This window comes from Sesamum indicum, linkage group LG3 (assembly GCF_026168435.1).
Source record: "Sesamum indicum cultivar Baizhima isolate 11 linkage group LG3, ASM2616843v1, whole genome shotgun sequence".
Taxonomy (NCBI): Eukaryota; Viridiplantae; Streptophyta; class Magnoliopsida; order Lamiales; family Pedaliaceae; genus Sesamum; species Sesamum indicum.
In genome coordinates, this window is record NC_142659.1 from 28,103,619 (window position 1) to 28,127,544 (window position 23,926).

Consider the following 23,926-nt stretch of genomic DNA (forward strand, 5'->3'; position numbering starts at 1 on the left):
CTATTTATTTAACACAGTTAAAATTTTTAGCAATTTTCGAATAATATATGGGGTATTATGCAATTTTCCCTATAAGCAATAAACCTTGAAATAGTAATAAGTAACGGCAAATTGCAGCAACTTTGATGTTAGGGTGGCACAGTGACCGGTGCAAGTCCGTGCAAAATGTTCGATTTGGTAGACCCCACCACCCAACCCCACAGCATCACACACACTGCTTTAAATTGGACAAAACAATAAACACTTGTGAGTTGTGACTTCCCACATCACCCACCAACCCCATCCCACTAAGATCCCAACCAACACAGCTGAGCGGCTGGCGGAAGCAGAATGGCGGCAATGGCTCTCCGAAGGCTCTCCTCTCTTCGTCCTGTCTCCACCTCCTATTCGCTTCGTTATATGGTTTGTTTTTTGTGTAGATATCTGTTGATTTGTGTTGTTAGCGTCTATGTTATGGAGTATGTTTGTTGTGTTGATATTCGGTTTTTGGTGTTTCCTGTGGACAGTCTTCATTCGCGAATCAAGCTGTTAGCCAGAAGGACAGTTCCAGAATTACTGTAATAATTTCTCTCGGTTTTGCGTTGCTTTTTGAGATTGATGGAATTATCTGCAAATTGTTGGATCTCGGTTTCAAGTTGAGTTTTCACTTCGCAGTGGACGAGACAATTGAATGCGCCGCTGGAAGAGGTAGATCCGGAGATTGCTGACATCATAGAGCTTGAGAAGGCAAGGCAATGGAAGGTAAATTTGCGTTCGGTTTCTATGGAATGATTTGAATATTTCTGTATGTCATGGAGAGTTTGGATTGAGATAGTTATGTGTTTAGGGACTGGAACTCATACCGTCGGAAAATTTCACATCATTGTCGGTGATGCAAGCGGTTGGATCAGTTATGACTAATAAATACAGTGAAGGTTATCCTGGCGCGAGATACTATGGAGGAAATGAGTATGACTTGTTGCTTTATCACGTTGCGGTAGTTAGATTTTAGCGTAGTAGCATTTTATTTAAGCAAGTACAAACTCTTTTGTATATGCTTGTTGTTCTATAATATGCTAGCTGTCATCTTATCCTACTTATGGAATACCATTCATCTTGGTTGATTTTCATTAATCTTACAACATCATATTGATTGATTTTATGACCTCAACCTTCATTTGTATTTCACCATTGTTTGTTGCGCCAATACAAAAATGTGTCGTGTTGAAAAGGTATGAGCACTAGAATCACTTTTGGAAAGTGCTTTTCTTTCTAAAATTATTTAACAAATTATTTGGAGTGGCAGAATGCTTCCAATGTTCTGGAATTGGTTTCTCTGATGTAATATCAACTTTGAATTGGTTGCATGGTAGAATTGCTTTCATGAGTGGAAGACGAATGTCTATGTCTTTATTGATTATGATTGTGGTTTGGATTTCTCTGTGTCTAGGTACATTGACATGGCAGAGTCATTGTGTCAGAAGCGTGCCTTAGAGACTTTCAAATTGGATCCTGAAAAATGGGGAGGTGAGCACTTTCCAATTTGGATAGGATACAATTGAACAAATTCTATATTTTAGACTTATGAGTCATCCTGAATTGTCCAGTTACTGACAAAACATTACTTCGTACCTATTTTCGGTTGTTATAGTGGAATAGTGAGAGAGATTCTGGACATTGGATTCCTATGTTTTTCTATTTCCTATTCATCGTTTGGCCATTTCAAGTATGAAATTCTTGTGAAAGGTTAACAAATCTTATGGTGTGTGACATTTTGTACGTGCTTAAAGTAATTTTTATATAATGAAATATATTCCCCTTTTTCCTTTATTTCTTCTCATGAGCAACGCATCAAAAGTCCCACCTACTTTATGTATGTCAGTGAATGTACAGTCACTTTCTGGATCCCCTGCCAATTTTCAAGTGTATACCGCGCTGCTGAAACCTCATGAAAGGATCATGGCACTTGATCTTCCTCACGGTGGTCATCTTTCACATGGTTATCAGGTGCATCCAACGTAACTTACGGAAACTACTTATGCATTTCTCTTTTTAGTTTTCTTATGTGTGTTAAGTCATTGTTTAGTTTCTAAATTTGTTGGACGGCTGTGTTGCAGACTGATACAAAAAAGATCAGTGCGGTGTCTATATTTTTTGAGACAATGCCTTACAGACTGGACGAAAGCACTGGCTATATTGACTATGATCAGGTACTAAAATTTGATTTTCTAGAAGTTAGTCGTAGCTGTGTGAAGGGTTTTGTAACTCAGTTATTTTTGAATGAAAATGTTTGAATTCTCATTTCCATCTTTGGTTATAACTGTTTCTAAGGGCAAGTACTATATATGAGAAGCCAGAACTAGGTTTCATGTAAACTTTCTTGTAGTACATTATTTCCAAGGTGCCTGCTGGTCCACATTTTATATAATTGGGGACCTGAAATCCTCTTTACTCTGTGCATGTTGTGGCTGCCAATTAAAGATTCATCATTTGTTATCGTAACGGCCCCTGTTGTTGCTGTTGGCATCATTATTCTTATTGTTCTTGTCCTTCTTCTCTTGTTGGGTGAAGGCAGGGAGCAAGTTATTAGTTAAAATCGTTCCTGTAATTACTAAGTGGCAGTGTTTTATATTAACACCATTGGTACTTGTGAAAAAGTTAGCTTAGAGGCAGGAGCATCCTGTAATTAATGCTTTACACTCTGTATTTTATTGCCGCCTTGTGTTTCTATACGTTGAGAGAATAGGATAATTTGGCTATTAACAATCCTAAGATGGACATTATTCATAACTACTACTTAAATAATTTCTGAGAGTTCAGAGTACTACTAAGTTATAGTGCTGCTTGGCATAATAAGCTTTTGACTATTGTCATAATGTTGCGAATCTGGAGAACTTATTGTTTCTCCACTTCCCAAATATTGTGCCATTATATAGCGTCAATATCATACTATTATTTTGGAGATGAGCAAGGTGGAGAAGTTTATTGCTTAGAAACTTTTGTATTATGAACCAAATCTTGACGACCGGTATGCCGATTTGTTTTATTTTCAATATTCTTCTAATTCTGTGGGCTTCATAATTAAGAAAGAGAAAAGCATTTCACTCTTTTTATGGCTAATTGTCCTATTTGCTTCTTTGCTGAATCTTCCCTTCTCTCACACTAAAATGCACAGAATATTTGGTACACCCTTTTCCTGCCGCTGTATGTGAAAAGCAATTAACCCTGATAAGTTATGCCTAATGATCAATTTCTTTCATGATTGAAACTTTAGATGAGTTGTGTAAATAGCTGAATACATATGATATATTTTCTATTTCCATTACTCCCAGCTATACATTTCAAGGGCTCTGTGAATATAATTTTGATTTGGTTTTCATTGGTGGTATGCTGTTTGGATGGTAGAACGAAATAGTTCTTCCTTCTCTACTTCATTTTCCTTTTGAGTCTATCCGCCGTGTATGAAGAGTAATTAATTTGTGTCCTTGCAGCTGGAAAAGAGTGCAGTGCTCTTCAGGCCAAAATTGATTGTTGCTGGTGCAAGTGCTTATGCTCGCCTATATGATTATGCACGGATTCGCAAGGTAATCTTAATAGACAATCCTGTGGCTTCATAATTAACACTAAATTATCTCTTACTTACCTTACCATACAATAGTATATCTTCATATTACATCATTCATTTTTATAATGGATTTGGCAGGTATGCGACAAGCAAAAAGCCATCTTGTTAGCAGACATGGCACACATTAGTGGGTTGGTTGCTGCTGGTGTCATCCCATCACCATTTGAGCATGCAGATGTTGTTACAACCACCACACACAAATCACTACGTGGGCCACGTGGAGCAATGATCTTTTTCAGGAAGGGAGTAAAAGAGATCAATAAACAAGGAAAAGAAGTGAGTTTGTACAAAATGGTTGATAAATTTTAACAGCATTCTTGATACTGTTTGACTGTTTATTCAAATTGTCCTTTATATCTCTCTGCACCTGTTGCCATGTGCCTTCCCTTGCAAATTCATGTCGGGGATTATGCCTATGTTGTCCTGCATGGTTTGTGGGAAGACATTTGCAACTGGTTTATAAGTGGTGAAGTGGACTCTTCTAGCAACTTAGGTTAATCATTTTTACATAAAGAGCATGAATGAGAAGTAGTTGCTGGTAGATGCCTTGATGCAGAGTCTTATCCATGGGTCCCCACCCCAAGGACCTAAGGCAAGATAAATCAAATTGGGAAGTGTCCATCTGTAGCAGAAATAAGTATGGTGCTTTTCGTTAGGTTAGTACTGCTTCAAATTTAAAGGTACAGAGTTTTTAAATTTGACTTCCATCTATCAGGTTATGTATGACTACGAAGACAAAATTAATCAAGCTGTGTTTCCTGGACTTCAAGGTGGACCCCACAATCACACAATAACTGCCTTGGCAGTCGCACTAAAACAGGTTAATGTTCATGTCAGATTGAATTTTCCTAGAGAAAATGTTAATGCAGACCTAGCTGGATTAGTTTTTCATGATTTTTGTAATTGCAGGCTATGACACCAGAATACAAAGCATACCAAGAGCAAGTCCTCAGTAATTGCTCAAAGTTCGCAGAGGTAATACCTTGGATACTCTGAACACACTGAACTTTCAGTTTGTGCAATCTAGCCTACCACCACCTACTAATGTTTGTTAATAATCCCAGCTAGCTCTTTTCATCTTATGTTTTAATATTGTTTTCCAATCGCAATTTTAATTTGCGTTGCAGACTTTGTTAGAGAAAGGCTATGACCTTGTATCTGGTGGAACAGAGAACCATCTCGTCTTAGTGAATTTAAGAGACAAGGTAGAACCTCAGTTTTTGTCTTTTACAGGTGACCAGTTTGTATTTTCTCCTGCTTTCCAACCAACCATTATATGATCTAAATAGTAGACAATCTTACTTAGGTAGTAAACCAGAAAACTTAATAACGGGAGCAATTGTACATTATGTCCTTTTGTTAATCAACTACATCATAGAGATCTTAAAGATTACCAGAAAGAAAAAATGCAATGACTATTAATTTCTGGTCATATCTCTTTCTCTTTTTCGTTTCTTCCCCTAAATTCTAAATCTGAGTGGAGGATAAATGTCTTTGCACATGTAAATTACCTGTTCGTCATTTTGCAGGGTATTGATGGATCTAGAGTTGAAAAAGTTTTGGAGGCCGTTCATATAGCAGCAAATAAAAATACCGTTCCTGGGGATGTGTCTGCCATGGTTCCTGGAGGCATTCGTATGGGTAAGCCCTTCCCTTGTAGTTATCTTGAATCTTTCAGTTTTATTACTTAATTCTTGATTCTACACTATCCAATAGGAACCCCTGCTCTCACATCAAGAGGATTCGTGGAAGAAGATTTTGTGAAAGTTGCAGAGTTTTTTGATGCAGCTGTAAAGTTGGCCCTAAGGATAAAGGCTGACACAAATGGTATTTAATTCAATTAATGTTTTGCTTTTTTCCATGCTCTCTCGAAAATGACATGCATATCCATCCTAATGATTAGTAACCAGAAATTTGTATTTCATCTAGTTTTATTCTTATGAAATCGTCGGTTGCAATTATCAGGAACAAAATTGAAGGACTTCGTTACTGCTATGAAGTCAGACGCCCATCAATCTGCAATGTCAAGGTTGCGCATTGAGGTAGAGGAATACGCAAAACAATTTCCCACTATTGGTTTTGAAAAAGAGACAATGAAGTACAAGGATTAAGGCCTAGCCTCGTACTCCACGAGGTAATGCATAATTGTTAATGGCTTTTAGTTCATTACTTTGACTCTGAACATCAATTAACATATTGATTCATTCTGTGTTTCATTCAAAATGATTAATGCTCCATTTGGATGGAACGATTTGGATTTGATAGATGGATTTGAAATCCATCACAACACCATAAAAAAATAGTTCAAAATATGAGATCAAGGATTTCAATTTTTTCCTGACATCGAAATCATCCAAACAAGTTAAAGTGGTCTATGATTATATTATGAATGCAAATTTCTTAGTTCCATATTTGTCAATCGAAACACAACATAGTAGAGTAAAACGACACCGTTGGAGCTTTGTTGGAAACTAATGTTCTGATACTTGATGCAGGTGTACTTGGCGTTGATACACCAGAGAAAAGTGGTTCGAATAGAACACACGAAGTTATCCAAATGGTGTCATCATTTCAATTTCCATTTTACTGCGCAAGTTGTAAATTAAATACTATCGATTAAAACCAAGCATCACTTACTTTATTTATTTGAGGAAGTCTTTCTGGAAAAAGGATCACGGTTCTGCTTGCTTTCTTACCAGAGAAATATTTAAAAATGTCTGTGGATTGAATATGGTGGACGCACATTGCCGAGCAAGAACAGGACAAATCCGCCAATGGTTATGGCCTTTGGAGATAATGTTTTATTGACCCATGGGCTAATGTTTACCCTGCAGAAGATTAATTTGAGGTTGTGTTTGGATTAATAAAAATTAAATAACTAGGAAGTTAAGAGTTGTTTGAAGTGATTAAATTCAATATCAGGTCAAGATATGAATAAATTATACATGCTGCCTTAAAATTAATAGTCGAATAACAACTTCGCTTTTATGACAATTCATTATAGAGAATATGTATTAAATAATTATTTAATTTGTAAAAAATATTTATAATTTTTTCAACAATAATAAACATTTATAATTATGATAAATTTTAAAGAGTCTATTGTAATTAATCTTTTCATTTAAACTTATTTTTTGATACAAAACCTAACATGAATTTTTGAACGGATCATGAGCTGAAGGAACTTTTGGGCTCGATTGAGTACAGTAAACGACGTTAGATTCTGATCTACATGTTTGATTGTGTAAGATAGTATTAGTATTGGCCCTCATGCAGTTTGCTTTAGTTGCTCTATCTAATGTTAGTCCCAAAAGCAATTCTAGGAATGAATGTTTGCAGTTGCTATGCGCCGAAATTAAATAAACTAATTGTAGGATTGACGACAAATATCATACTGAAATCATATTACAAGCTAAAAATATATAATTACACCATGATATAAAAAACTATATGACACAAAAAATAAGATTAACACTCAACAAACTAACAAAGATATATTTGAATTTAAGTTTTACGTGTCAGCCATATTCTCTATAGCTGATTTATTATCATAGAAAAATCAAAAGTTTAATTACGTAGAAATAAAAAAAAATGTATGTTTAGACAAAGAATTCTTGTGTGTAGAGTATGTTTTCTATGATAAACTTATTATCGTAGAAAATAAAAACCTAATTACATATTAATCAAGAACTTATGATTAGGGAGGGATGAGTTAAAATTTCTTTTATTGAGCAAAGACAGACAAAAATCAGCTGAAAAATTAGAAGTAATCATAGGTCGGAATGCAACAAAACATCTGTATTCGCTAATGACACCTTTTACACGGCTTAAGACAGCTGTTGACAATAGGTCTACGCTCTGTAGTATCATTACATCCGCACTCCCTTCCCATAATTACCGCCGTAAAACGACCGGCGAGGGAGGTGGAGCTTCGCCGCCGCCGTGTCCGTACTATAAATCATCTACAGATATGTGAAAGTATAAACAATAATTAAGATGAAGAATCTGTTTGTCAAAAAGGTATTAGTATAAAACCCATTTTCCACTCAGCAGTGGGCTGGAACTCCATTTTTCAACTACTCTGATTTTCTTGCTTTATCCCTCTTCCTACTTTACCAAACCTAATCCTCTCCTTGAACGCCACTTTAAATATCTCCCATTGGCCTCTAAATTTTTATTGTTTGTTGAACCATTCTCCTGCGATTCGGGTAGTTGTCGCTCTTGTCCCTCTCATGCCCGTAGGAATTGGTTAACTATAAAGAATTTCAGTGGATAGAGTTGTTTATTTTTGAGCTAAAATCAGCTGGTTTTCTTGTTGTGTCGAAGAAGATGTGCCTTTGATTTGAGCAGTAAATGGTGGGGAAGTGGTGATTGAAGAAAGGGCGAAAATGGTGGTGCGGAAAGTGGGGAAGTATGAGGTGGGGAGGACAATAGGGGAAGGGACATTTGCGAAAGTGAAGTTCGCTCAGAATACTGAGACTGGGGAGAGCGTTGCCATGAAAGTCCTCGATCGCTCCACCATAATCAAGCACAAGATGGTTGATCAGGTTGGTTTCTGATTCCTTTATGCTTTCATTTGATTGTTTGCCTGTTCATGAGATTTGAATTTTCTGGAGTTGGTTGGAGGGATTCCTGGAAAACATGAGTATGTTGTACTCTGAATTTTTTTTTTTTTTTTTTTTTTGTTCTTTTCCTGAATTTGAGATTGGCAGGAAAGAATTGAGCCCATGTAATATGAATCTATGATGGGAAGCGGGTGCGTTCAAGTTGAGCTAAACAAAGAAGTTTACATCGGAGTTGTTTCTTTGATAATCTATGTTTTTCTTTTTCGTCATTTTATGATTCTTCGCATATCCTTGCTGAGGATAAGAAAATTTGGGAGTTCGAAGTTTTAATTAACTGATGAAATGAGGGTTTTGAATGCATAGGATATCTTTATCTTAGGATTTGGGATCTCTTTATGTTAAAAGTTCTTGACGAAGATCATTAGATGAGGTTCAAGATTATAATTAAATTTGGTTGTCCAGAGCAACATGATTTTGGTGACTCACAGAGACCTTCCAGAATTCGCCTGAAAATTGTCTATTTGCTCACGGGCCAAAGATTATCTGTATTGCAGTTGCAATCATTTTAGTGATTCATATTTCTTGGATAACTTGTTTTGTTATTCTTGCAGATAAAAAGGGAGATATCTATAATGAAGCGTGTTAGACACCCTTATGTTGTTCGTTTACATGAGGTATGGCTCAAGATCAGTAGTATAAGCTTTATATGATTCTATGGGAAGGGGAAGAAAAGGGAGTTGGACTTTTCTTGGTGATGTTTATTCTGAGCTGCTTTGCAAATTAACTGGATTTCGCCCAATTAGGTTATAGCAAGTCGCACGAAGATCTATATCATATTGGAATTTATCACAGGTGGAGAATTGTTTGATAAAATAGTGAGTTTCTTTGCCCAAATACTTTGCATTTCGGGAAAGAGTTAATTCTGGAACACTCAGAGCTGATGTAGTTGGTATGTGTAATGTGTTATATACTATCTCTTGCAGGTTCACCATGGGCGACTTAGTGAATCTGAATCTAGAAGATACTTCCAGCAGCTTATTGATGGTGTGGATTATTGCCACAGTAAGGGAGTCTATCATAGAGACTTAAAGGTGTTCCTTGGAGAGTCATTAAGGGGAAAAAGAAAAAGAAAACCTTATAATTATTTTTCCAAAACTGGATATTTAATCTAATTACTTTCTTGCAGCCTGAAAATCTACTACTTGATTCCCTAGGAAATCTTAAAATCTCTGATTTCGGGCTAAGTGCATTGCCTGCAGAAGTAAGACTCTGGTTAAGGTTCTCATAATTGTACTCTGATAGAAGTTGGTGCTTACAGTAACTTTTGTGTACAGGGAGTCAGCCTTCTCCGTACAACCTGTGGTACTCCTAATTATGTTGCACCGGAGGTAGCTTATATAAAGTGTTTTATCTGTGAAATTTAATATCTGTACATTCAGATGATGATGTCATTCTTTTTTGTTTTGGCGGTTGAAATTCAGGTTCTTAGTCATAAAGGCTACAACGGTGCTTTGGCAGATATCTGGTCATGTGGGGTTATCCTTTATGTTCTGATGGCTGGTTATCTGCCATTTGATGAAATTGATCTAACAACATTGTATGGGAAGGTATTCAAGCAAAACCCTAGACATTAGTTAACACTTACACATCTTTATGGGTAGCTATTGATGCGTACATGTGTAAATTGAAGTTCCACGAAGCACATGCACAACTGTTTAGGGCTCACAATATTATCTATTGTATATATGAAATTAATTGGACTAATACTATCACGTTACATCTTCTGCAGATTGAGAATGCAGAATTTTCATGCCCATCCTGGTTCCCAGTTGGAGCAAGATCCTTGATACATAGAATTTTAGACCCAAATCCTGAAACAGTTAAGTATTTGTTTGTTTTTTTTGTCAAAAAGAAGAAAAAGTATTTGTCCTTTGAATGTGGATAGAAATGTTTCAGCTTTTCTTTCTTTCTTCTTCTTTGTTTCCCCCTCCATCATACCAATTTAATGCAGTAACATAAACATTATTAGAAGTGTTGTCATGGTGAACCCTTTTTTGTTAACACAGTCATTTCACAGGTTACCGATTCTTTTTTTAGGCATTGACATGATAACTTGTGCATCCATGGTGTACTGAGCTGGACAACTTTATGTGGTAGTTTAGCTTCAAACCTATATTCACTAGAGGCTGATGCTTCAAGGTATCATTAAGAATCATAAAAGGGAAGTATCAAAAGAAAAACTTAGGTTGTTTAACAGAACTTGCCATATTTTCAGGAGGATTTGGAAACAACAGAAGTTTTGTGCCTATGCTAGAAGGGCTTTTATTGGGAATTGAATTTCATGCTTAACCATGAAATTTGCTTTGTTCTCTTTGAATTTTATGGTTGTTGGTGCTAAACTCTTTGCCTATTGGGAACAATCTTGTGCAGCGTATTCGGATAGAAGAAATCAGAAATGATGAGTGGTTTAAAAAGAATTATAGTCCCGTCAGACTTCCTGAAACTGAAGACATTGATTTGGATGATGTTAATGCTGCTTTTGATGATCCAGAGGTCAGTAACTCTATTTTAGACGATGATTATATTGACAATGCACCAAGGAAAACATCTTCTTTCATTTTGTATAAAGGGAAATGTCAGTAAACATTTTTCACCATACCTGCTAGATTCAACATGCACCAGAGGTTCAAAAGTTCATACCTAGCTTGGGCAATTGAAAAATGTTAGGGATTTGGTTTCAAATTAATTCCTTGTAAATCCCCGAAATTGCTATGTGAATTTCAAATAATTTCTTGGATGATATGCAGAATTCTATAACTATATGCAAGGTTAACTTAGGTGTTGGGACTTGGTTTCGACGTGATTGTTGGTTTTCATTATCAAGAATGATTTACCAGAACTGGAAACATTCACATGGTCAGTTGTTTGTTTCACCAACCATCATTAACCTGGCAAGGAAAGTAAAATGAGTGCCCTATTTAGGGTATTGCTAATGATGCTGTGATTTCTATGGCTTGATGACATGGTTTGGATTGTACCACAGAAAATGTGAATTTTTTTTTGATAGCATGATTCTTTGTCTGTGGCAGAACCAAGCCAAAAATATAGACTTTCTTGTGTGCAAGTATGCAAAGGGCCTGAAGTTCTGTTATGAGATGAAGGCTATATCTGGATTTTTTTTTCAAATAAGGGCTTCTTATGTGCACTAATCATAATGTTTCTTTTACAATCTTTTGAGAGCTTTGCTTCCTCAAGAACCATAAGTTATTGTTTCTATGATATTTGCATATGTTCTCTTTCTTAAGATCTTCCGTACAATATTATGTTGTAGGAAGAACTGCCTACTGAGCAATGTGGGAGTGATGATATGGGGCCTCTGGTTCTGAATGCATTTGATTTGATTATTCTTTCTCAAGGATTAAATCTTTCAGCATTGTTCGACCGCAGGAAGGTAATATGGTTGTTGTCTTTGTTCTAATTCTTGAAGCAAAACTATATCTGTTAAAACTTTGCATATGCAATAGAATATATTTCAGAGAATTTCTGTATCTGTTACACATTTTGCTTTGCCTATATTGCACTTGAAAGCACATTTCTGTGCAGTCATTTTGGCAATCTTGTAGTTTCTGACAAGTTTCTACTTGATATATTGCCTCCCTTGACCAGGATTCTCTGAAACATCAAACACGGTTTGTTTCACAAAGACCTGCAAAGGTTGTCTTATCAAGTATGGAAGTCGTTGCGCAGTCAATGGGTTTCAAGACGCACATTCGTAATTATAAGGTGTACCCAGTTGAAATTTATAAGTATTGAATTTTATTATTTTCTATAAACTACATTTTATTGCATTGTATAGTATATGTATTCAATCGGATCCGCTATCAGTTAAGTAATATTTTGCTTCTTGGATTAGACGGTGTTTGGCTAAGCTTATTTATAAAATTTTATATTTTCGTACATCTTATATTCGGTGTGACATCTTCTTTTTTTTAAAAAAAATATCTATTCAACTGTTTATATGTATAAAATAAGATCATGGAGTTTATAATATGTCACTAATGATACACCTTAATTAATTTGAAAAAGAATTGAACTAACTTGATAAAATTTTGAACATAAGTTGTAAATTACTTACTTTTTCTCAAGGAGCTCTTAACATCTTATTTTTGAATCTTATAAGTTCTTTTTCTAAAAAAAATTATTAAACATTTTGTAATATCTAGTGAGTTCAAAAACATCTTATAAGAGAATTTACAAGCTCACTCAACTACCCTCTTTCTCAAATTACTGTGTTTGTAGATGAGGGTTGAAGGTCTTTCTGCAAACAGAACTTCACACTTCTCCGTGATCGTGGAGGTAAGATTACTCTCCCACTGGTTCCTCCCCCTTGTTATTTCTTCACCACTCTGAGAATTTCACCTTTTTCTGAACAGATTTTTCAAGTTGCACCGACATTTATTATGGTTGACATCCAGAAAGCAGCTGGAGATGCTGAGGAATATCTCAAGGTTCATTTTCTTTCATCCTCTTCTGACTTCCTGTTTACTGTTAATGGACTAAATTCATGCGTTAGAATACATTGTTATTTTATGATATCATGTATCAAGACTCTGGCATTCTTACTTGCAGTTCTACAATAACTTCTGTAACAATCTTGATGATATCATCTGGAAGCCGCCAGATGAAATGCCCAAATCACGGATCGCCAAGACCAAGAGTAGAAAGAGATGATCTTACTGGTTCCTGTTTCTGTACAATATAAATGCTTTTGTCGTTGAGGCTGTCATCCCACAGTTGAGTTATGTGAGATTGAGTAACATGGACTAGTTCAATATTAACCGAATCTGCTTCTTTCTGCTGCTGATTTTACTCCTTAGCTTTCAGGACAGTAAGAACAGTCAAGATGAGGCTCGTTTTTGAGTAATTTTACTTATTGTTTCCTTTTGATGTAAGAGTTTCCCTCGCCTTGTCAAATGTGATGCCCTTTTCCCTTATTGATTGGCTTTGGTGTATCGAAAGTATACACAGCCGTTTAGCGGGAAAATCTAGCTTTGCTCAGTTTTGAATTATATATTTGCTATGCGATTGGTATATAGTTGAAAAGTACATGTAACACAACATGTATAATTATACTCGATATGTGATTGATTTGGTTCGATCAAATCTGATCTTAAAAGGAGTTTTTTGTTGTTTAGCATATCATTTTGAAGACAACATGACGCAAAATATGGTTTGGTTCCAAGTTGGAAGGCACGATGTTTTGGTGGACGTCTCTTAGGTTTAATTTTCACTTTCACTGTGTCAGTAAGTATGCTCGAATTAGAGTTGAAAAATAAATTAAACTATCACATTAGGTTGCATCTGGATTGAATTTATTTATATAATTCAAAATTTAAAGGATTTTGACATCCTTTCATTTTAATTTCGAAGTAAGTTTTGTTGATTATTGATGGATTTAATTTTCTTTTTTCAAATTGAGTTATTTGAATATTCTTTTAAATTTTTTTCATCAATTCAAATTCATCTATCCAAATGTTCCCATTTTCTTTTTGGTCCTATAATTTCCTGGGTCGCAGTGAAGGGATAAACCAAATATTTGAAAATAATAATACTAATAAATCAAACCTTTTTCTGTATTCTACTTTCCAGGATAATACAACCAGAAACTCATAAGCAAACACGGTTTAGGAGAATGGTTTGTTTATTTTCCACATTAATTTAATTTCTATTTGAACAGTACCACTCGACTGCGTTAGAGATGCCCACATAGACACAGAGACTGTCCTTTGAAGAACTAGTTCCACAAAAATGGATTTAATTATCATGTTGGTGTGTGTGTTTCTTGTTTCTTCTTTTCCAATTTATACCATTAATTGCAAACATGTCAAATTGTGAAATTAATAGATTGTTCAAAAACCAAAAGGGTAATTTACAATAAGCTTACATAAGATTTGACATAATTATAAATACTTTTTTTGTAAACTTACAAATAATCAATAATTTTGACGGTCGTTTGATAATTAGCTCAATCCATTAGATTTTCATTCAAACTTTATGGAGAACGATCAAAATGCCCATATGAGCTATGAATTTTAATTCCACTTATTAAGATTCTTTTAATTTCTTTTATTGACTAAATGGACGGTTTTTTAACTTATATTTTCAAAATTCTGCATACATCTCTTCTGATTTTTTATATATATTTTTTTATTTTTTAATAAAAGTAAAACTATATGACAAGAGTAAAGTTGACAATTTCGAACTTTCATCCAAAGATCATATAATTTCATTAATAATTTTTCAAACAATAAAGAAATATTTGTAATTATGTTAAATTTTAAAAATAATTATTGTAATTTACCCAAAATAAAATATTTTTATTAAATCATGTTGGTGCTTGCATATTGTTTGCTTGTCAATATCCCCTATGGCTGACCTTCTGTCAGTAGGGAGAATTGCGCATGCCTTTTATGGGCTGACCCAGAGTCCTATAATTGATCTAAGAGCTAACCACAGCGAAATTAGGGTTATTTATACTTAAACCCCCTTTAAAAATATAAAATTATATTTTTGTCCAACGTATAATGCAGAATAAATATATAATATATATAGTGAGGATAATATCATTATCTTTTTTTTTTATATTTAAATGCAGAATTATTATATGCGAATGTATATGAGGGATAAAATAAATACAAAATAAAAATTTATGTAATCTTGTTTGCTAACATCGGCATTTCTTGTCCAAATCTTAACAAAAAAATCAGGTGCAAACAGTAATTTTTTTAAGGGGTGTAAATATAATTTGAAAATTTCTTTTGGAGAAAATATAATTTTACATTTAAAAAAAATCTAAGTATAATTAATCTTAAAAATTAATAAACAAAGTCACAACATATTTTTAATTTCATTAAAACCTCAATAGAGATTCGAACCCACTCTTGGTAGTCATGTTGGCCTAATAAAGTGGAACAAATGTGTTTAGAAAATCTATCCAAATCAAGGCGGTGAAATTAGTTCCGGAGTGTGTTTTCTCTTTCAATTTCTTGTCGAAATATAAAGAGAGTTTGAATGAGTGTGTATTATTATCATCTGCACCACATTCAACACTCACAAACCACAATTAATAACAACATCGTATCAATATTTTGTGAAGTCAGAAATACTATTCAATTAATTTATTTAATTTTTCAAATCTTATATTAATAAATAAATTAATATTTTTTCTTTTTTCTCTCTTTTTTAATAAAATGTGTTGGTTTATATATATATTTACAATATATTAAAAAAGATTATTATATATGCACAAAAAATAACAAACCTACACTAATTACCGATAAAGACGTGAGCCGCAATTCAGCTGTTCCAATGGCGACAGTTACCGATAATGAATGATTCATTTAATTCTTGCAACTCTCTTTTAAGGTTTTGTTTTCTTGTATTAATGGCTGTTGAGGTCAAGACAAAAAATCCCACAAGAATTTTCCTTTTTTTTTTTTTTTTTGGGGCACTAAAACACACTTCCACTCCACCCCACACATGCAAACAACTTTTACTTTGGTTTTTCTTTGAGGGGGAAAAAAAAAGAAATTAGTTGCATTTTTTGGCTATTCGAAAACTATTTATTCTGCTAGTCCAGAGAGGTTTGTAATAACTTCTATTTTTATAATTATAATTAAAAAAATTGTCAATTAAGTGAAAATGAAAATTTGGGAACTTTGAAAGACAAAAATAGAAGTAATTGTAAATACTTTTTGAAATAAATAGTTTCCAAATAGCTAAGAAATTGAATTAATTTCTTTTTTTTAAAGAAAAACAAAAGTAAAAAATGGAAAACGTCTTAATATTTATAATTTTATCAATAAATTGTAGAAATTGGTAAGGAGTTTTTGATATAAATAACCTTGATTTAAGAAATTGAGACGTAGAGGGTCGGAATAGAAAAAAAATATTTTCAATTTATTTTGAACGAATAGATGATAAACACAGCCCTAAAAAAAGCAATCAAAATGACTACAACCTCTCACTCCAAAAGCACCTTCACAAAAATATAGATTCTTTAAATTAAAAAGAAAAAAAAAATACATGGATTCATAAAAATCTACCCCCTTATCCCCACCCTGCAAAAGAAAAAAGAGAAGGAAAAAAAAAAAGAAACGTATCCGAATAATGAGTCTGATTTGCTACAGACACCTTCCTCCGTATCCTGCGTTTCTAAACAGTGCCTGTTTTATGTCTTCCGTCTCTAAAATTCCTCTCTTCTTCAATTCCTGCCACCAAATTCTCAATTCTCAGACCTCATTCACATATACATTTCAATTATATATACATGAAGTAGTGATGAATGAGAATATTCCTGATTTGCGTAAAAATTTGTATATGAAAAGGAAAATGAAGGGTAGGTAGGTACCTCAGAGCAAGAAGCATGGAGGGAAAAGTCATTAAAGCAGCTAATTACGCAGTGCTCAATTTCAAGGCCTAATGCTTCTAATGTGGTGACTGTGGACAGCAGCAATCCTGGCTTCGCCCCACAGCTTATCTCTATTCTTGTCTCTCTCTCTCTCCTCTCCACTTCAAACTGCAATTATATATACACACGTAAACCTGAGTAAATTTTCATAAAATGAGATAAATATTCAGACGTTGGTCGGAACGGGAACGTTTTTCATATATTACCTTGGGTGAATTTCTGACTAGAATTTCATTAGGCTTGGCATCCTTGAATATGCTGAGTTGATTTGACCCCAAATCCATTTCTTCTTGCAAGTTGTGGATCCTGTCCAGCAGCTCTTTCATGTAATCAATTGTGTCTCCAAGTATGGATGTCCTGTCCATCTGCAAATTTATGTACAAATTTACCTCATTTTTTTCATTACAACATAATTAAAATTCTTCTCTCATTTTTCAACAAGTAATCAAACCTTGCTTATCTTGGGCACAACTGATCTGAGCATGGAGAGGCGGTCGTTCAGCCGCTTCCTCCGCCGTCTCTCCGCCATCAGGTTCTTCGACGGCTGCCCACCCTTTTTCACCTTGTTCTTAGCGGGGCAGAAACCCATGCTAAAAGTACCGGGCAGCATCTCGGGTGCGGGTGCGGGTTCCGGTTCCGGTTCAACTTTACATGGAGCCCTAGTACTACCGTCCAGATTCTGGAATAGAGCACCAATGTCTTCATTATCAAGAATTGACATGGAGTAGTAGTAGTCTTCTTGGCAGAAAGGCAGCGTTTGCGCGCCGTCCACAGCGAAGAGCTCGTCGGCAAACGTCGACGGGGCGTAGGCGGAGCAGTCGAGCGGCTGCAGGTGGTGGTCGTGATGATGAGCGTACAAGTCTTGAAAGCAGCAAGCATTTGTAGTAGCAGTAGTAGTAGGGATGGCGAAAGCGTTGGTGGGAAAGCAGTCGAGGCTCCACCCATTAATGCTGTCTTCATTTGTGTAGTAGTTATACTCCTCCGTCTCTCTTACGCCTAATAACTCTTCCAAGAACCCATTTTCATTTGTGTAATACTCCATCTCTCTCTCTCTCTAATCTTTCTCTATCTTATAAACAGAGACACAAATGTTTGATAAAGTGAGGTTGCAGATGATGCTGTATTATATAGGGACAGAGAATGGAAAGAACTATATATAAACTAAAAGGGAAAAAAAAAAAAAAGTGACGTGATGTTGGTTGATCATATTAAAATTATCATTAATTATATATTTAATATTAAGGTATTAAATATTAGCATTGTAATTTTATATATTTAATTAATTTTATTAAGATTTTTTTTTTTGGTTTCACAAAAAACAAATGAATAATTTCAATTTCAATTAGCATTGTGAATTAGGACGGGGTTGAAAGATTATAAGTACTACAATTTTCAATTATGAATTCATACATGACTAGAAATTGAAAATTTCACATCGTGTGATAGATTCAACTCTTACAATCTTTTAATTGAAAATAATCCGTTTTTAGATATTGAGAACCGTGTTATGTTACTACTCAAATTCTCACTACGTACAATTTGATGTTAAAATATTTGATATAGATCATAATTTTATAAGAAAACAAGTAACATAGTGATTAGTTACAGGGGTTTATGGGGAGGAAAATTTTTACATAAATCAAGTTCAGTCAAATTAAATCAATCACAAAATAAGTATGATATATTTATTATGTGATTGATCATTTTTTCTAAATTATACATTAATTATGTAATAAATATATCACATTTGTTATATAATTAATTTTAATTTGATCAAATCAATTTTGAATTAAAATTTTACGGACGGATGGGGTTGAGCTACGAGAGTGGTATGTGTTGTGTGTGTGTGTGTGTGTGTGTGTGTGTTTCTTGTACAAGTGAGGGGGAAGTGGAAGGTGATATATTAACGTCGTTTTCACCGAAATCTGATGTATCAAAGAGAGTTAATATTAAATTTGGAATGGTCTGAAAGGTTTGACCCACATTTCTGTCTCAACCCAAAACGATGGACTTACCATCATAGACCTGTCAGCTCCTTTGTTTCCACAATTATATATATATATATATATATATCTATTTTTTTGTATATAACATCATTTCTCATTTTTGTTTTTTATTATATGCTTCCGTGCTACGATTATATCAATATTTCAATAAATTCAACAACTTAATAATATATTGATTCAATGAATTCGTTAATATAATAAAGATTTATAAGATAAATTATAATAAATTTACATGAAATTAAATAAATACTCAAACGTCTAATAGAACTCAAATTTATTTATGAAATCTTAACATTAATCATTAGAGTAAGACAATATTATTTATCACATATGCAACTTCAACATTTCATATTGAGCAAATATAGATATAAATATACCCATTAATTTATGATCAAATCCCATGAAAAGGGTTAATACCTCCCTTTGCAACAAAGTATTTACTTCATTAGAAGAAAAAATGAGTTATTTGTTACATTATAAATGATTAGTTAATAAGACTTAAAAATTATAATAAATGAAAATTATCGACTACAGCCAAACAATATCAATACAAAAACTTAAATTTTGATCATGATCAATCAATATCCGTCATGATTTTAGCAATAACAAAAAAATTAGAATGATATTTAACTAGCTATTACGTACCAATATTTTGATTTCACCTGTAAAAAAAACAATAGCTAAAAGTTGCAACACAATTATATTAATTAATATTTATGATAATTAATCATGAAAAAGAAAAATCCTTTTTTTTTTCCCATACGATTATTTAATTGACTATATGTAGTTAAAAAGTTCACAGCCTTTATTGTTGGAGAATGTGTTGATTTTTGAGTGAAAAAAGTATGCAAAAAATTCAAGTGCTAGAGCAGAAATTTGCACTTCCTTTTGTGATGCGGGGAAAAAGTAAAAAATGATGAGTATGGTCCTAAGCAACACACCAATGCAGGTGTATGTCTATTTTTATAATAATTTATTATTTTTTTATTTTATTTAAATGTATTTATTGATTTAAATTAATTAAATTTAAATATACATAATGAATACTATAATGAATCGTATTTTATTTTTTAAAAAAAAAGGCATGGTCCCATGTCACGTACCTTTACATTTTGGCTTAGCTCAGAATTTCAACTTAGTTTGGTCATTCCTCTTACTTTTTACAATAAACATATCAATTGGTTTCTTAATTTCATAGGGTTTAACAGCCTCCACACGTTAAATCTATTTAATTTTCTCTCACACAACTATAGGTATTAAATTAAATTTTAATCATAACCGAATGAGTGGGTGTTAATCGTGGCAAAGAATTCAAATAAGCCAACTAATTAAGCATTTAGGGTTTCTTAATCAGCTGTTTTTGGCCCACTATGTGTGTCGCATTGCGTGCAAGAATATAGGAACACAACTCTCGAGTTGTTGGTCTAGTGATAAGTGAGTTGGATTGTAAGACGGATTCTTGTCAACGAATAAGATTCGTAATATTAGAATTACATTTGTTGGGAGGGGTTAAATTCTTTTACTCCCACCTCAAACATGATCAATTTCATGCCGAATGTGAGACGATGACATTTGTTATGAAAATAAAAACTTACGAGATTTCAATCGAAGCGAACATATCATACCTCACATTAGAACATCAATCGAAAGGGGTTAGTTCACGTAATGTGTCAGTAATAAAGTCACGTACCCTTCCCAAATCGCTCGATGGGGGCTTATGATGGCGTGCACATATATACTGAATTGCTATATTTCAAATAATATTGAATTTTTTATATGCATATTAAATCTATTTACAATCTACACCCATGCATATAATTTTAGAAAATAATTTGCACGAACACAATGAATTGGGTAAGTTGCAAGTTGTATTAAACCCTAATTAATCTCTGAATAATTAAATACTCAACTTTCTGCTGGAAGATAACGAGACTGAAGAGAAGAAAACCCTAGGGTTGAATCTGAACCACATGCTATGAGTTTTTAACAATAATAAATTAATTAATTTGATTTGGTAACTAAAACCTTAGTGGAAATTAAGGAAGAACTTAATTTGTGCCCATGTGGGAGGTGGAGTCTACATTTTAACCTAGTTTTAGAATAGGACCCAATAATTAATTAAACGTTTTATATTTATGTTTTGAATTATATTTAAGTAAAAAGAGCATAATTTTATTTCTATTTAAATTTAAACTATACATCCAATTAAGTTTAATAAATACGTTAATTATAATTAATTAAATATATGATATATATATATATTATTCAATGTTTTTTGGTTGTGTTAAAAATAATAATTGAAAAAATATTGGATAATTTTGAGGGATGATGTTGTCAGGACCACATGAAATACGTATGGTTCTTGACCTAGAACATTATCCATTCCCAGGATTAAATATTTCTAAATAATTGGTGGAAATTATTGCAGCATATTAATTTGCATTTTTCTGCACGTACTCATAAGATTTTCTAGATAATATTTTTTGCCTTTTGTAATAATATCGTACATGTAAAAATGTTATTGGCAACTCACGATAATAAAAGTTTACATAGTAATCCTGTAGCAATATTATTTATATTATCTGATATATATGTATTGGTATTCACAAATTAATAACTTACATAATATTGTTATCACTATATATTGAATTCATTGAAACATAAAAAGCCAAAAAGTTAAGATTTCTTTTCATATTTTGTAACACAAATTTATGTGTGTCCGAATTTAGAAAGTTCACAATAATCTAATGTAGAAATGAAAATGTCTGAATGTGATTAGGTATTGTAATGTGATCTGTAAGGTAAGAAATAGTAGGAACTATATCCGATAATATTTTAGTTATAATCATTCGATGCTTAAATCAATAAGACTATAAGAGGAGTAATACGAAGGTTGAGAGCATTATACAAGGCGACTAAAGCTGCACTTGGAGCATGGAAGGATAATATTTATAAATATCTCGAGTTATATGATTTCTCGTGAACCATTCATCTAAGGGTGGTCGCATGGTTATCATGAATCTATATATATCCGAGTTCGAGTCAGGCAAGACCGAGTCGGTACGACACAACTATAAAATGCCCAAAGCCTGTTTTATTTTGTGATTAATGAAAAAAACATGGGCCATTTGTGTAAATTTCTAAGACCTAAGGAGTAACCCCACAAAACAAATGCTTCAATAATGTAATTAAGACAAAATTTAAGTGATAATTTCAAATTTATCCCAAAAGTATATATAAATTGACTATAATTTCATTTTAATTTGATACTATATATAATTTTTCAGAATCTTGTTACTAATAATGATTAATTCATATAAATTGTTAGGATTAATTATATATTTACAGTAATAATTATATTTGTTATTATTAATTGTAACGGTACATATACCTCACTAATTTTTATTTCAAAGTCATCAGCGCGGCTAATGAGGCACTACAACTACGTAATTATGTGTATGAATTTCACCCATGTCTGAGATTTTGTTTATTTTAATAGTAGTTATTAATTTTTTAATTAATTAATAAGTAATATATTAATTATTATAATTAATGTTTTTTGAATAAAATTTATAATATTTTTAACTAATTAAAATATTTATGGCATATTTACCTATTCTTTAATTTTCCACCAAGTATTTTATTAACAATGGCCTAACTACACAAAATCGGAGATGAAGATAGTAAAATAAATATTTTATTTTATTTTTTTATTTTTGTTTAGGGTCAGATCAGCCCACAGATAATTGGGTGGAAACCGCTGTTTTGTGTGCATGTACCCCACGTACGCTTTGTCTGGTAGTAATTTGTCTGCTAGCTTAGATTTTAACAGCTACAGTAATATTTTGTACACGTACACCCCCACCCATACAAACTCTTTTTCCCTTTTATCACTCTTTTTTTTTTTTTTTTTTAATTTCCTTATAACTAGGGTTTGAATATAACAAAAACCTTTTCATCCAAAGCTTAACCTTTGCTATCTTCTTTTAAGTGTCAAACATGCAAATAAGAAATTTAAGAGGTTTATAAATTTTAAAACCTCTTCTCTTAATTATATGTCTTTTCAAGATAAAATCGTAAAGTGCATATAAATCTAGAGCGAATAATACCTTGAGCAATGAAAAATCGATCGAATTAAAAGTCACATCATTATCATTAAAATTTGAGTACGTAATTTTCAATTATGGGTCAGAATATGCTTTCTATTATAGAAATAGTACTTACATATCACTCACTAACATATATATTTTTATCGATTAAACGGGCAAACACTTTAATGAAAAATTTGTTTACGATCTTATTTAATTCGGACATAGTATTTTCTTTAACGATTTTGATCTTGAAGTTTTTGGGCCAGTATAATAAAAAGGAATAAGAAGAAGAAAATAAAATAAAATAATATTATCATAATGATTGATGATGCCAAAATATATTATTCAATAGAAGCAATGATTTTGTTATTGAGTTGTGATGGAAAATATTGGGTGTTGGGCTGCTCTTCTCTGTGTTGTCTTAATCTAGCAACATTATGTAATAATATTAATAAATATATGTATATATAATCACAAGTCTTTTCAGATGGTGAGAAAACGAGGCAAATGTTGTAAGGCTATATAGGTAATAGGTAGCCTGAATTTCATGAAAAAGGGCAGCATCAAAAGTAGTGCAAAAACAGCAGCTTGTCAACTTGCAGCCAGAAACCACAACTATCAACTACCTATTTCATCTTCACTTGCTCTCATTTTTACAGTGTAAGGACACCCCAATTCAATCCAATACATTGTGTGAGTTGGCATTCTTCTTTAGTTTAGGGGGAAATATTGCACCTTTAGTCCACGTTATATAAGGTATTTCACTTTTAGTTCCATAATTTATGAGTTTAATACATTTGATTGCATGCATAATTAGCTAAAATATTATAGTATTTGGAATGAAAATACTATAATTTTTTATCACGTGAGACGAAATGTGTTACGACTTTTTATTCTGTAGGACAATATGTGCTAAGTATGTAAATTATGAGATAAAAAATAAAACGGCTTTTTATCTTATGCGGTCAAAAGTGCAGTTTTTATTGAAGAAATGTGTAATTATCCCAAATTTATTGTTCTAAGTTGATCAGGGTAACGAATCATCAATGCATGGGGTACCATGAAATCTATAAAAAATCGATGCAAGTACATGCTGGAATGGACGATGCTAATTAATGACAACGTTGTCTTTCAGAAAACCGCTGGCTGTCTCTACATATTGTTAATACCATGTTTAGTGAAGATCAAGA

General features: G+C 33.0%; 3 protein-coding genes across 3 annotated transcripts; 2 read left to right on the plus strand and 1 right to left on the minus strand.

The window, feature by feature from the left end:
• Positions 1–172: 172 nt before the first annotated feature.
• On the plus strand, positions 173–6,273 carry LOC105159052 (serine hydroxymethyltransferase 2, mitochondrial). Its single transcript, XM_011075986.3, has 16 exons — positions 173–402; positions 507–557; positions 655–741; positions 827–948; positions 1,430–1,506; positions 1,862–1,986; positions 2,097–2,189; positions 3,471–3,563; positions 3,683–3,880; positions 4,320–4,424; positions 4,514–4,579; positions 4,732–4,809; positions 5,134–5,245; positions 5,321–5,431; positions 5,570–5,738; positions 6,100–6,273. Exons 1-15 carry the CDS (start codon positions 331–333, stop codon positions 5,713–5,715), a joined length of 1,536 nt encoding a protein of 511 aa, XP_011074288.2. The 5' UTR covers positions 173–330; the 3' UTR covers positions 5,716–5,738; positions 6,100–6,273.
• A 1,154-nt stretch (positions 6,274–7,427) lies between these two features.
• LOC105159053 (CBL-interacting serine/threonine-protein kinase 8) lies at positions 7,428–13,332 on the plus strand. The gene is made up of 14 exons (XM_011075987.3): positions 7,428–8,151; positions 8,781–8,843; positions 8,973–9,044; positions 9,153–9,260; positions 9,356–9,430; positions 9,504–9,557; positions 9,651–9,776; positions 9,959–10,048; positions 10,600–10,722; positions 11,501–11,620; positions 11,836–11,952; positions 12,469–12,525; positions 12,603–12,677; positions 12,799–13,332. Exons 1-14 carry the CDS (start codon positions 7,993–7,995, stop codon positions 12,898–12,900), a joined length of 1,341 nt encoding a protein of 446 aa, XP_011074289.1. The 5' UTR covers positions 7,428–7,992; the 3' UTR covers positions 12,901–13,332.
• Positions 13,333–16,107: 2,775 nt separating this feature from the next.
• On the minus strand, positions 16,108–17,749 carry LOC105159054 (transcription factor bHLH93). The gene is made up of 4 exons (XM_011075988.3): positions 17,091–17,749; positions 16,846–17,004; positions 16,580–16,747; positions 16,108–16,439 (listed from the first exon to the last, which is right to left on the minus strand). Exons 1-4 carry the CDS (start codon positions 17,679–17,681, stop codon positions 16,353–16,355), a joined length of 1,005 nt encoding a protein of 334 aa, XP_011074290.1. The 5' UTR covers positions 17,682–17,749; the 3' UTR covers positions 16,108–16,352.
• Between the last annotated feature and the right edge of the window lie 6,177 nt (positions 17,750–23,926).